Raw genomic sequence first — 15,810 nt, forward strand, 5'->3', positions numbered from 1 at the left:
AATTGCGTCTGCATTACCACATCTGATCAAAACACCGAGTAAATCAGTAGGAAACGCAATTACACGTCTGCGCTTTGTTTCCAGGCGGACCGAAAATAAACGCGACACTCGCGCCCCCCGGAAATCCGATAAAATTCAACCAATCAGATGACGACTTCGACATTCCTGAAGTGTTTCCAGTTAAGTGTACCATATGCATCAGACGTTTAGCCAACGTTCCGTGGGCGTGACGTCTGAGGCTGAGACTAAGAGAAAAGCTATGACGTCACATGTGCGCCTTTTGAGTTTGTAGTCTTTGTAATTACGTATTACAACATGTAATTACGTCTTATACCTCAACAGTTTTACATCAAACTGCGACTTTCTTGACTTTAAAATGTATCTTTTAAATTGACAAACATCATATGTGTAATTCAGGGCACAATTCAAATGAGATCAAAATATTTGTTGTCTCGCGCCATTTACTACCATACAATATTTTTCCGAATTAAGGTCCCATGGTGTTCCACCAGAAGGGGAGGGACTCTCTATAGCGAGCAACTTCTGTCGGGCTTGTGTTCCAACAGTGACAAGACAACGGTCTGAAGAAGAACGATTCGGTGTAATTGCCGTTCGATGCCGCTTTATTAAGGCAAGAGCACTAACCAGTATTCACGCACTTGAACGCCGTTGCAACGACAATTTCTTTTTTTTCTTTTTTTTTTTTCTGCTGATCTCCCGTGTTTCATAAATGAAATCTGTTTACAGAAATTACAACTATAAGTAAAATAATACCTCTTCTATCTCCATGCAGCATATATTTTCTAGTTAGGTAGGCATCCTGTCACTTTGACACGAGCACCTGTAGCCTACAACAATTAATAAGTGAACATGATGCAACATGTTTGTGTGTGTGTGTTGTATAGCGCATAGCGAACATTGCAACTGTATTTGTGAGTGTGTGTGTTGCTCATCCATCGCTGGAAAACAGCTGAAAAAACTCAACTAAATAATTAAATCAAAAAACATTCATAAACTTCCTTGTTTATTCTCATAGTTGTTGCTTCTGCCGGAGTCTCTCCTTTATCAGTGTCCGACTCCTGGTCATGCGTATAGTGCTGAACACCACTATTTCTTTGACAGTCATTGTTTCTCCTGATTTCTTATTGCCATAGTTATCCAAACCTGAGATGTAAAGGCTCCGTCCTATTCTGGAAATGGGGTGGGGAGCAGCAGCTCATTTGCATTTAAAGAGACACACATAAAAACAGCATGTTTTTTTTTCTCCCAGCCATAAATTGGCATTTTCAACATGGTATAATAAATTATCTGTAGGGTATTTTGAGATGAAACTTCACAGACACATTCTGGGGACACCTGAGACTAGTATTACATCTTGTAAAAATGGCCAAAAAATAGGTCCCCTTTAATTGTACAAGGAATCTATTATTTACATTGTTTACACTTTGGATATAATGTAAGGATTCATGAGCATGCGGCTTGCATAGAACAGAACAAAACAAAACCTTGTGGGTTTTCAGATGTGTTAAGCAATTTCTAACTAACTTGCTGATTCGCACCTTTCTCTGACTTTACATGGCGTTCACGTGCTCAACAGATATGATTGTGATTGGCTACAAAACCTCTATAGTAAATAAAGTTTTTTTATTTATTTGTTAAAATAAACATTACATTCTAAACCTAAAAACAACTGATTGCTTACCATTTTAAATTCTCATTTACTGAAGTCTGTGAAATTCAATGGACACTTGCTTGTTGTCAGAATATGCAAAATGGAAATGTTCTAACATTTACAAATAATTATATAACCGTAAAATTTTAGTTATGCGCTGAGGAAAACTTGTCTCAGAAGCATTAAATGGCACACACATCTCTCAAAGCCCAAAAGGGGACGCTGTATTAAACACTTATGCTTTTGTTTGAAGCACTTATAAGTAAGCAATAAGGTACTCGAGACAAGTGCTGTATTGTGAATAAGTAACAGCTGAAGGCCGTTACTTATTAGTTACTTAGGGGTTAACAACAAAACCCCTTCAGCCGTTACTTATTCACGATACAGCACTTGTCTCGAGTACCTTATTGCTTTTATAAAACGGTTACCACACAATACAACTATTAAAGCCGAAAAACATGTATCTATGCAACTTTTATGAAGTAAAATCACTAAAAGCCTTCCTTCCGCTGGAAAAAATAGTCCCTTACCATAAACAGCAACAAAAGTTACATACATTATTTCGCCAATAGATGGCAGCAAAGACCGTCTTTATGAGTGAGTCAGTCAGTAGAGAAGACTTTTACATTGAAAGGAATCAAACTTGTGAACACGGAGAAGGAAGACGCAACTGACAGATGACTACGGGCACGGAAAAACCCCTTAACTGTTAAAAGGACAAGATATTGCAGCGGACATTCAAACGGATTTTTTTTTTTTTATGAATATGACTGACCTGAAGGAAAATGCTAAATCTACTGTAAATGCAGGTACACTCGATTACTCAATCTCTCACAATACTCTACTATTAGCCTGGCAAGCCAGACCTACATCAAGATGTTGGGTCAGGCAACTCACCATAGACACGGCTCAATCCGAGGGGCGGGATAAACGGCTGTCTTTCAAAATCCCTCTGCACGCAATAGGACAGCGCTTCACCCAACCAGAGCGTTTTCCCAACAGCGGAGCTAACGTTAGTTGATAGATTCAACTTTTGCCATATCTGGCTGGCAAAACTACGAACACATCTTCCTTTTTTTAAGAATGACTTAAGTGCTGTTCTATGCTCTTTTCTCAAAGAGAAACCTAACTCCAAGTCCTCCAGAGTCGCGGCCAAAGCCGTTTCGAAAGTCTGTTCGCCAGCAGCAGCAGCCATTCTTTGTTTTCAAGTGGCAGGGAACCGTCGCAACTCTGTCGTCATTATGTTAAGCCCGCCCCGCCTTCTCTATACACGACTTGATTGGCCTGACCCAATTTAGGTTTTTGCAGCTCGAAAGTCAATGGAGAGTTGCTAGACTGCCCTGGCTGCAAAATACATTTTGCTGCCGCTAGGGTGCGTCTAGATTTCTAGGCTACTCTAATATAGCTTCAATGAACAATATCAATGAGATCAAACATGTGTTTAAGTTACTAAGAGTGGTTGCTAGGGGTGTTGTGTAGTGATACATAGAACAGTTGGGTGAAGCGGTCATTATCGTGAATAAAGCACAGCTATTGACCAATCAGAATCAAGGATTGGAACTAACCGTTTTATAAATATAGGATAAAGCGTTCCCATGTTTTAGATAATTTATAATAAAAAATAATTAAAAAAAATAAATAATTATAAAATTGTTTTCAAAATCAAATAAAACCAACTCCTTCTCTAACTCCAAACTAGAATTCTTTAAAACTTGGTACATGTATTTTAAAACTAGATTTTTTTTTATCTCAATCATGTACACTCTTGTTCATTGACCCTTGTGCTTGTCTGAAGGTGTTTCATTGTTCTTGGGAGCTCTCTGGGCCTCCTCAAGCTGATTAGCTAGTGCTTTATTCCATTGCATAACAACCTGAACCGGATCATTACACACCACCGTGTATGTTAAAGTGAATTCCCATCATTCTGCAGTATAGAAGGATATTACTCAGAGAATGCAAACCACTTATTATTTTGAGAACTTGCCATTACGTTGCATCTTGAGAACGATGCTACATTCCAGGATGCATTCCATGTCTATGAACGCTTCAGATAATTGTAAACATTTCTGCTATCTCTTTCTCTCTCCTGCTCCTCAGGGTGACACTCGGGGTCAGATGGTTTCGGAACGTCTGGGTCTCGGCCATAATCTGGACCTCTCAGACACTATGGTCCAACAAAAGTTGGATGAGATCAAGGATCAGATAAAACGAGAGATCCGCAAAGAGCTGAAGATCAAAGAAGGAGCCGAGAACCTGAGGAAGGTGACCACAGATAAGAAGAGTCTGGCTTATGTGGACAACATGCTTAAAAAGTCCAACAAGAAGGTGGAGGAACTGCATCAGGAGCTTCAGGAACTGAACGCACACATAGTGGTGAAGGACCCAGAGGAGGTTGTAGGTATGGCTGACTTTACTCCATCTCCATCCATGTCTCTTTAGCTTTTGTATATTGTATATTTGTTTTTAATCACTGACAAAAACTTACCAAAAGTTGTTTTTTTTTTTGTCATATTTTTATGTTTTTTGTACTAAATCTTATAAATTCCATGTGAGAATTTTAATTGAAAAATTAGTCCGTTAATTTAAACCGATAGACTGAACCAATGCATGGAAATGAATCAAACCTACCAACTCTATCACAATTGTTTGCTACTAAAGTTCAAATAAATCAAAATGCTATTAAATCTCATGTGCGGCAAGGGCAGATTGCAAAACTATTTTGGCATTGTCTTTAAGAAACCATGTAGCTAACATGGTACCATGGCAATACCATGTTTTTGGGCTGTGGTAATACCATAGCAGTCATTGAACCTTGTTGAGGTACATGCATATAACATATAAACATATAAATATTGTTATCATCAGTATAATGGTATGCATTCAAGTACCATGTTATTAATGTCGAATACTGTCACTGTACCTTGGTACAACAAAAACACTTTTTTGCTCTACTGTGGTAGTACAACCAAGGGCTTTGTTTCCAAAACAACAGTTATCCATGGATGTTACTCTACACTGTAATATACTCTTGAAAAAACAAAATCACAACAAAGACCAATGTTAATGATTTGCCAGGGGTTTAAGGGATTAACCAAAATAGATGGTTTTATATTTGCCTTTTTACTTATACAAACAGCTTGCTTTTTAATTTTTATATTGTTTTTTATTTATACCATCAGCCGCTTACTGAAAGAACACTTTATTTATGCGGCTGTCTTTATTTCCCTTTGAACTTTATTATAGATAATACTACAGTAGTATAATATGACCTGCCAAGTTAATCATAAATTTATTCAAAGAAGCAATATGGCAAGAGTGTCTGTCTTTGCATCTCTGTGTCTGTAAGTGGTAGTGTTGTATTTGGCTCATGGCATTGTGGTGTGACATATTATAGTGTGACTTTTTGTGGACTTGAAATGATGAATGCAGACTCATGATTATAAAGCTGTATTTTTTTATATTTATTTTTTTGGCATTGCTTCAGGGGACTTCTGTTGCATTTAGAATCGTGTCTTTAGTTTCTCTGTAGATGCATGCATTTGTTACTGTCTCACCATCTGTATTCCTTGTTCTTGGTTAAGGCCAGCTGTGTTCTTGGTTAAGGCCAAAACGATATCTATATACCGTCTACACCAACGGTTGACTCTTGTTTATTCTAAGTGCACTTCAGTTATGTTCCATGAACATAATTGCATCACATGTTTTTAAAGTAGGAAGTATTTTGATTGTTTTTATTGTTCATCTATGAAAGTGATTCCAACAGTAGCCTATTGTTCCTCTGTATTCTTATTGTTATAGTTTTGGTGTGGACCGAGTGGACTCCCAGTTAGAACGATTTTTAAAACTTTGTTTATAGTTATCTTTATAGAATTTGTTCTTGGTGTGACTGTGAACAGATCAAACCAAAATATTTGTTGACTCTTTTTAGGTTTTTCAAATCAATGTACGTTTATGGTATGGTGTGTTTAAATGCATTTTCTAAATGTTTAAATGTATGTTTTTATTGGTCTGGTAAAAGCAACCTGCCCATCTTCAAGAGGGTGAGGGCGATGGAGGGATTAGAGCAGAATTAGGACAGGAAGTGTCTCTATCCTGGCACTTAGTAATGGGGAAACCCATGGCAAATGTGAGGCTTTTCCTGGTCAGTTCTACAAATGCTTCATGAAAATCACTGTACTGTATGTTTATAAAAACCACAATATTAGGCTACCTTCTTTCATTTTTAGTCAGATGCATTAAATGTCTCTTAAGGCCTGTTGCATTAAGCAGGTTTTAGTTCCTACCCAGGTAAGTTTGAGTTTAGTTTGAGCAAACTTTAGTTTTTCAGGCTTAAGAAGGTGGATTGGCTTTAAGCCAAGTTCATTGCTAATTTCCGCTACACTGCTTTCCTGCTCCGGAGCAGATTTTATTCTGGGTTAAAGATAACCAACCAAAACTGGACCAATCAGCTGTGAGACATATCTGATGCAATAAAGCATCAAAAAGTGATAAAAGTGACTTTAAACCATTCAAGCGCGAGACGACTCTCGTGCTGTTTTGTGTGCTTGCGTGCATGTGTAAAAGTATAGGTTTAAAATCATCTTTTCTATGAGCGCGCTTTGCTTGTGTGTGCAGCACAGAAAACAGTGCGCAAGTGGTCTCGCGCTTGAATGGTTTAAAATCATATTAGAATCACTTTTTCTGTGTGCACGTTTTGGATGTGTGCAGAGCACAGAAAACAGAGCGTGAGTCATTTGTGATTGAATGGTTTAAATCACATTAAAATGTTCCCAGGAGCCGATAAGCGGAATCGGAATGTCTGTTTCTTATCGAATAGCCGGTTCTTGCAAATTTGGAACTGGTTCTAAAATGGAACCGGTTCTCGATACCCATTCCTACTTGGCACACATGAACAGAAAACGCATGTTCAACAAATCTGATGATAAACACTTTGACACAGAAGCATGTGAAATGATCCACTATTAATCACATTTAATGTAAATGTGCTGGATATGGCTGATAAGAGCTTGCGTTTATTGTTGATGAGTCTCTCACACCAGCTCAGAACACGAAGAGAATCCAGCGCACCTTTCACTGAAGTCTTTGTTAGCATATTATTGATCAATGTGTTTGAAACGCAACTGCAAATACAGTTTACATTCGCTTTTCCTAATTTTGCATGCACATCATATAGCCTAACAGTTCAAAATATAATGCATATTTCAAAGATGCTGCTCTTGTGATGTATCATATAAGGTGTGATGTATCATATAAGGTATGATGAATCACACATCATTATAAAAAATAAAAATAAAAAAAGGTGCTCAAAATGGGCATGATGCTTCTGTGTATCTACAATGCATGGTGCGAGATGCATGTTCCAGTAACTGTTTACATAATAATAATCTTAGCACACTAGTAGCTCCAGTAGTAATGAAAAGATTTATCTTGAACTCTTTCTTGGTATCTAGCATGTATAAACCTTATTAAACAATTTAATAATCAATTAAAAATGAATTTATTATTGATTATTTGGATATTTGGAGATGCGACTGTAAACAGCTAAGATAAAAATCAATTACATAATCTAATCCTAACTAATGCACCCAACGATTAATCGTTAAAAGATCTATTAAACCTTTGACAAAATCACAGCGGAAGATTCAAATCTGCGTCCATGCTGACGATGAGCCAGAGAGAGCAGTTATCATGTAAAGTATTGGTATAAAACAGCTTCAAAAAAAGTCTTTCAACCACAGTTTTGTTATTTCTGTGTAAAAAATATATTCATATTATCACAGAAGTACTGGGAGAAAAGTTTATAGTTTGGATATAAACACATCTACGGTAGCGATCAAAATCACCTTTTGAAAGTAGTTTGACGCATTGTTACGCTACCAGGTAGGGCTGAACGATTAATCGCAATAAGCCATCTCGATTTAAGTGCCATTACATGTAAAGTGCGATTAATCGTTCAGCCCTACTACCAGGTGGTGACAACTGACTTAAATTTATTTTATTGAATCATTCATTCAAGAGATTTGTTCATAAGCACTGATTCATCTAGTAATTAGGCTAAACTATTTATGAGTGAGTCATTGAATCATTCATTCAAACTTTTTATTTTATTTTATAATTCTTATTCAGAATTATCGAACATTTTAAATACTCTATAGCCAATAACATTTTGTAAGAACCCCTCTAGTAAATTACATGTTATTTTGTTTAGTTGTCTGTTCAGAATCGTGATCTCTGTTTGAAAAACAACGGGATTATCTGCTACATTCTAATATCAGGTACCGATTGAATGTTGTTTCAAGCATGTACACAGCAAAAATGCATATAAATAAATCTTTTTTTTTTTTTGCATATAAAAACTTATTTAATTTCCTCTTATTTTTACAATTTTATATGATTAATATCCACTCTAATGGAATGTTTATAGCTGTGGATGTTTAACCTAAGCAGTTCCTGAGCTATAAAATGCCAAGTTGTTGTGAAATGTCAAGTTCACATTTTGCACAAAGGATTTTTTTTCTTCACATTTTTAAAAGTATAAATCAGTACAATTTTCATACATTATAAATAATAATGTGAAAGAAGGCATATAAGCCTCTATGCATAAGTTTCTTTCCAGAACATGTAAAATGGGAGAAGCGAAATAAGTATAAATGGTGCAAGTGAGCATATTCAGTAGTTCCAGAAGAGAATAACAAAAAGAATGAGCATGTCTTAGTTTATTCAGAAATATCCCAACCATTTATACAGGAATGTTCTGAATTCTATTATACTCTCTTGATGAGTTGCTCAGAAATCTAAAATCATCTCTTTGTACTCAGGTGCAGTGAGTAAATGCATGGGAATTCCCAACATGTGAATCAGGGAGTCATCTGATCCAAGTCAAATGATTTCAGATTGGTGAAAAGATCAGATTTGTGCATTTAAGATGGATTTTAATGCTTTTAAATAAGACAGCCCTATGAGTATCATTGATTTCTGGTTACATTGGATGTTAATGTGTGTGTTTATTAGTGCATAGAGATTTAAAGATTTGCATTTGTGTGGACACTGGGCAGTTTTTAAATCAGCAAGCTCGAGATAAGCGACAGTGGATTTTGCTTATTTTAAATGTGTTTGTCATTGTGAATGGCCACCAGTTTTAAAAAAAAATTTGTGTTTAAGGTATTCAGGTTATATAAGCTGCATGGCTAATAATTAGCTTAATGCTATTTAAAACTGTAGATTTAGTATTGCATGTCACATTGTATTTCATGTCAGCTATCAGTTGTTTTGGTGACACTGAATTTTATTTTTATTAATATTAATGTTTTGCTTTAGTCCTCTATATGTCATGACAGAGCTATATGTCAGAAACTGGGCTTCCACCTTACCTTTGCAGGTGTATATAATTTGTGGTTAAGTGTTCTTGTCAGGACATGAGTGGATGATCTCCTCATTCTGAACTTCAGCTCGTCATAAAACAAGCCTGAAGAGTGTGTGTGTGTGAGAGAGAGAGAGAGAGAGAGAGAGAGAGAGAGTTTCAGAGGAACAAAATGACACAATTAGCCATTTTTCCTTTAACTTGATCATGTTTTAAATCGTATGTGAATTTGAGTAGTTTTAGTATTGCTTGTTTAGGCAAGTTTTTCATACATTTCATACTGACTATCCAGTTTTTCCCCGTTCTTTCAGTTTTTCTCCTAAGGTGTTTTCTGTTCATGTTTATGTTTGCTCAATCTTGTGCAAGTCTTTCCATGATGGCCTAGTTGTTCTCACAGAGAGTCTTTGAGAAACTGGCACACTGTCACCTGAGAGAACATTTGCATTTTTCCTGCCTGCACAAGTCCTTCACTGGGTGTCATTACATCACTGTCATTTTTGCTTATTACACAACTCATCATGCTAAAGTTAAACAAAAACCACCTTCATAGTTTTTGGCTACATGTTTTAACAAGTTGAAATTTTGGCTTGGAGGTAAAATGTTCTTTATCTTATAAAATACCATAAGATAATTATAATAGTATTGTTTATGTGTTGTCACAACTCTTATCTCCTAAAGTTTATTTATTTTTTCTTCTTCTTCCTCAGATTAAACGCTAATGTCTGAGGTGCTTAGATTAGTGTAAAGGATTAGTTCACTTCAGAATTAAATGAAAATGTACTCACCCCCACGTCATCCAAGATATTCATATCTTTCTTTCTTTAGTCGAAAATAAAATTAAGGTTTTTGAGGAAAACATTCCAAGATTTTTCTCCATATAGTGGACTTCAACGGTTATCAATGGTCTGAAGGTCCAAATTGCAGTTTCATTGCAGCTCTACACGATCCCAGCCAAGGAATAAGGGTTTTATCTAGCAAAACAATCGGACGGACATTTCACCCATTGAGCATGTTTGGGATGCTCTGGATCGGCGTATACGACAGCGTGTTCCAGGTCCTGCCAATATCCAGTAACTTCGCACAGCCGTTGAAGAGGAGTGGACCAACATTCCACAGGCCACAATCAACAACCTGATCAACTGTTTTGTACTGCGCAAGGCAAATGGTGGTCACACCAGATACTGACTGGTTTTTGGACCCCCCAATACTGTAAAACTGCACATTTTAGAGTGGCCTTTTATTGTGGCCAGCCTAAGGCACACCTGTGCAATAATCATGCTGTCTATTCAGCATCTTGATATGCCACACCTGTGAGGTGGATGGATTATCTTGGCAAAGGAGAAGTGCTCACTAACACAGATTTAGACAGATTTGTGAACAATATTTGAGAGTAATAGGCCTCTTGTGTACATAGAAAAAGTATTAGATATTTGAGTGTGTCAAAATTCTCTATTGCCACCCTGCCAACAACGCTGTTGAAAGATTTATGGACGCTCTAACGTAGATCGAATTCTTGGTCTTGTAAACCCTTGGGAAACCCGCCACAGCAATTATCTGGTGGGAAATGGGCAGTAATGTTGGGTCAGAACCAGTTTACACGTCTGCGTTCTCTGGAATCCTCTCAAGAGGAGGACTTCTACATTCTGATTGGTTGTCGCCGAATCGCACCATAGCTTATTACCATAAAGTTGCCCTGACTTCAACTTTCCTCGATGCCCACACCGTCCAAGACACGCCGCGCTGCTCGTAACCAGCTCACATTGAAAATGAATGACTTCCGGTTACTTTGACGCTCTCGCCGGCGGCAGTGTGAAAACACAGTTATACCTCGGCTGGGATCGTGTAGAGCCCTTTGAAGCTGAATTGAAACTACAAATTGGACCTTCCAACCCGTTGATAACTGTTGAAGTCCATTATTTGGAGAAAAATCCTGCAATGTTTTCCTCAAGTACCTTAATTCCTTTTCGACTGAAGAAAGACAGACATCAATATCTTATTATGACATGGGGGTGAGTAAATTATCAGGAATTTTTTATTCTGAAGTGAACTAATCCTTTAAGGCACTTAAGAGGCCATTAAACAAGATATCCATAAACAGAACTGTATATTCCATCAGTTATATTTCTGGATGGATATGTATGTGGTTCAGGTTGACAGAATTAGCTGTAATGTATGTGGTTCAGGTTGACAGAATTAGCTATAATGTGAACTGGACCTTTTGCCGTTTAAAAGCCTGGCTGTATGAGACTACCCTTTAAAGGGTTTAAAGCAAAAACAGGCAAAAAAATTAAGTTAATCATCCTCAGCTACACTTTGTTTGTTTTTCTGTGTAGTTGCTTGTGGCTTACTATCGTAAGAAAATTATGTTGTGCTCATGCTAGCTGTCCTGCATTTAGCATTTTCTACCTGCCCTGAAGGATCGAGTGTGATTTCGGGTGCATAATCTTGGGTGCATTTCCTGCCCATATGTTTGCAGTCGCTGTAATTTCTACAACATTTCAAACATGCTGTATTTATTGTTGTTTTAGTGCGTTATTAACTCTTTGATGTTGATTTGTGTTTGTTCAATGTCAGAGTACCCACTAACCCCAGACACCCCCAAGAGTGAAGCCCGGACGTCCACCAACAATAGCCGACTGGCTGCTCTGAAGAAACAGGCCGACATCGAGCTCAAAGTGAAACAGGGAGCGGAAAATATGATACAAATGTATTCCAACGGCTCTTCCAAGGTAGTAGCCTGCATTTAGAGAATCTGTGGTGTGTGGATTGTGTGGTCTAATGTATTTGCTTGTGATAAGAACAATCATTTTGATGGACATAAATTCTCTGGAAAGAATGGCCAAGATGGTTTTGTTTTGTTTTGTATGACTGTTACAATGTGCAGTTGTTAAAAAAATATGCCCAATTTTAAACAGGTTTACTGAACATTCCCCCTTTTTAATAGTTCTACAACAAACTCACAGCATTAATTGAGCCAATGTTGCAGTGTTGGTACTGATGGAGCCACTGTGTTTACATTTTTCAGTTAAATCAACCTTCAAGTGGCAAACTTGTAACCTAAGCCACATTAGTATTTTTAACAAAAGAAGAAAAATTGGTTTTAAGCCAGTGTTTCACAGTAGGAAATATGTTTAGATTTCCAAAAATGTATTTTTCCATCAATTGTAATAATCCAGTCTGACAACAGCCGGTATGCTCCACAGAGACCTGATCTCACTATCACCGAAGTCCATCTGGGATTACATGAAGAAACAGCAAAAACTGAGACAGACTAAATCCAGAAGAACTGCGGCAATGTATCCAAGACACTTTAAGAAACCTACCTGCAAAGCTACCTGATAAACTATGTGCAAGTGTAGCTAGGGGAAAAAAAACACAAAGGGTGGTCGCGCCAAATATTGATTTGATTTAGTTAATAATATAAGTTAATTGATCATATTTATTTATGACATTATTTTTGAAAGCATCCTCACTTTAGAGCATTTTCACACAAGTGCCTAAAACTTTGCTCAGTACTGTAGCTTTGCCGGTGGGTCTTAGAGCAGTTTTTCTGGATTTAGTCTCTAATTTTTTTCTGTTTCTTCATGTAATCGATTATGGATTCTTAAAAAATACTAACGTGCCTAAGACTTTTGTACAGTACTGTATAAAAAAAAATACACTTCAGGTCTAAATTAAACTAAATACTGTACTTCACTCTTACTCGCAGAGAAGATAAACCGTTTGATCTCTTAAAGATCTTGTGAGAGATTCATCCCAAGAAATGAAAACAGATGTTAGCAAATATGTTCTCTAAAATTAGATGAAATCTCCTTTCCTTTTTCCAAAAGAGGTAAAGGAAGCCAGACCAGACTCATTTATACACATATGCCAATGTCATGGTAGTAACCCCCTAGGGTGCAGCTGACATTAAGGAGAACTGGAATAGAACCGTTCAGTTATGTTTCTCCACCCTCCCCCTCAGGAAATCAGTGCTGGTTACTGTACATGTAGTGCGTCTCATTACATACATGTTGTATCAGCGGAATCCATGGTTTGATTTGGTTTTTGTCTGGAGTATCCGACCCTCCTTTCCTGCCTTTTATCAAGAACGGTTAATTAAAGAGGCTCTATGGCTAAAATTATCATCTTGGACTCACAAAGGAGTTGTGTTAAATCAGCACAGTCTTTGTGGGCGAAATATATGGAGTGATAAACACAGGGAGACAGAACAAGGGACTCTGACTCATTTCCAGATGTATGAACAGTTTAGTACCCTCCAAAAAGCTGTCACGAAAACATGCTCAGCACTGCGGCACATGACTTAATTTGACTCGCACTGATTAAGAGATACTCCTACGTTTCTCTTGGCCCGCAAATGCTCTGTTCAAGAACTTTTAAAGTCATTTTTGCGCCACTTGTGGCAACAAATCAAATTGCATGCAAACAAAACTCCCTGTCTTTTAATGCTGGGACATACGGGTAACCCTGTCCCAAACTCACACCATTGGTTAAGCTAATATTAGGCCCTGAAAAAAATACACACCGGTATGTGGGTTTTGTCTGGTCAGTCAAAATTAAGTGGTGAGTCCTTCATGCAGGTCCCCAGCTGCTTTAGACATCCGGAGGAAAGGCCTCTAAGGTAACGTCAGCCTTACAGGAAGTTCAGTCCATAGAGACTCCTGACTCACTCACATTCACTAGATTTAAATGCTTGGTGTGACAAGGAAACATCCCTTGACACTTCAGACAAACGGCAAGGTTTTCATTTGTTGGTTTTACTTTAATAACTTTTAAATCATAAAAGTAAGACATACTAAGAATATGAATTAATGAAGGTATGATAGGTCATGTTTCAACTATGATTATATGCACAATACAGCATGGCCTCAGATACTTTTTTTTATTAAACAGTTAATACATATTATACAATTTTTACAGTTGTCCAAACTGACAGGTGTTTAAGAATATGTTTAAGGGGATTTTCTAGGGCGCCTCAAAAGGGATCTGAGGTGCAGTTTTCACGATACGGTTTTCAACTAAAAACTTTTTATGCATTTTGGCTGTTCATTTACATGACAACAGCGTTATGGAGGCCTGAAAACGCAAACTTTTGAAAATGGGTTTTAAAGTGCAAGTTTTTGAAAATGATAAACTATCGTATCCGTGTAAACTACAAAAGTGTGAATTTGTGAAAACGGTGACGTTATGCGCAGTCGTATTACGTGTTCGGTCTATCACGTAGTGTTTTTTTACTTAGTGACATCGCCAACTACTAGCCTGGTGTGCAAAATACAGTGTTTTTATTTGTTTTCGCTGATCTGTGTGAACGGGGATTATTTGACATTGTTGTCTGAATAGAAATTGAACTCAAGTGCATATCTCCTTTTATATTCATATTTGAAGGTTTATAAACTATGGTTCTGCATATTTTATTCCTCCTTTTGTTTCTGAACTCCTCTGTTTTTACTTTTCTGCTGTGGCTACATCTGTAGGACCGCAAACTGCTCGCAGCAGCTCAGCAGATGCTTCAAGACAGCAAGACAAAGATAGAGTTCATTAGAATGCAGATCCTTAAAGCCAGCCAGACCAGCGAGATGAACTATGAGAACAATGATGGTATGTGGTATAGCTGATATCCTCTCTAATTATATCTATGATTTGCACTTTAAATGGGCAGAAGTGTGGTAAAAAGTCATAAATCTGATGTTAGCAGTAACTTCAAGCAAGCCTATCATCAGTCCCCTGGACCTGAGGATAGAAGAGCTACGACATCACTTCCGGATAGAGTCTGCTGTGGCAGAGGGTGCCAAAAACGTGATGAAACTGCTTGGAACAGGGAAGGTGACGGAGAAGAAAGCTCATTCAGAGGTTGGCTTCATTTCTAAATCATTGTTTTTATAGTTGCTTCTCATTGATTGATTGTTTTCTTGTGCTTATATAAACGCTTTCATTTCTGTATCCATTTAATCCAGTTATTCATTTAACTAGATGTTTGTAATAGCCTGCATTGCCTCAAGGTCCAAATGTTTACAGCCTTTCTCAATTTAGAAGTCTTTACAAATAGCGATTTTTGATGCTATCATAAAAGTGCCCCATTCACTCCCATTCACAAGGCATTTAACCTAAAACGAAAATATGGTCAAACTTAAAAGTGGCGTTTCCATTCTAATTATGCTTGTAAACGAAAGTTTGCCTCAAGTAGATTAACAAAAAGACCCTAGGTTACATTTTGGCGAGAGATACCCTTTAATGAAGACCAGATCTAGTTTAACATTTTTATTTTTTTTAATCTAAGATACAATTCAAAAACCTATTTTAATCGTTCCTTTTTAATCTCTTTCTCACCATGAATATAGCCGGGGTAGCTGGCATGGCGTTAGTTAAACAAACGAACAATTTTATAGCACAACTATAATATTACAATACCAATATTTACATAATTTCTTCATTTTCAAATGTAAACCATCAAGTTTTTATTTTGGTAACAGGTTTATTAATGCTTCTCATTCACGTTACGTTCCCAAATATGTTATAAGTGACTAACAGCACTTTAGAGTTCATATGAAGCAGTATTTACTGCAAAATTTCCAATATAGGGTGATTATATCCAAAATTTACCCATACCGATAAATGGCAAAATCATTAGTATTTGTCCATAACTGATTTGATACCCATATATTGTGCATTCCTATACACAATAATAACCGAGTTAAAGCAAATAATTAACACAAAGAAATATTAATTCAAAAAAAGTAAAAAAAACAAAAAAACATCATCTACAACAATTTCTGATACA

General features: G+C 37.0%; 1 protein-coding gene across 2 annotated transcripts in view; it reads left to right on the plus strand.

Moving 5' to 3' along the window:
• pkn2b (protein kinase N2b) overlaps nt 1-15,810 on the plus strand; it is a 47,545-nt gene that overhangs the window by 19,276 nt on the left and 12,459 nt on the right. The window contains exons 2-5 of one of the 2 annotated variants that reach the window (XM_084129049.1): nt 3,770-4,070; nt 11,607-11,761; nt 14,507-14,630; nt 14,725-14,882. In XM_084129049.1, coding sequence (XP_083985175.1) covers nt 3,770-4,070; nt 11,607-11,761; nt 14,507-14,630; nt 14,725-14,882 — 738 coding nt within the window. The remainder of the gene's footprint in view (nt 1-3,769; nt 4,071-11,606; nt 11,762-14,506; nt 14,631-14,724; nt 14,883-15,810) is intronic. The other variant, XM_084129050.1, reaches the window with a different exon arrangement.

The sequence above is a fragment of the Abramis brama genome, assembly GCF_963993115.1.
Source record: "Abramis brama genome assembly, chromosome: 11".
Lineage (NCBI taxonomy): Eukaryota > Metazoa > Chordata > Actinopteri > Cypriniformes > Leuciscidae > Abramis > Abramis brama.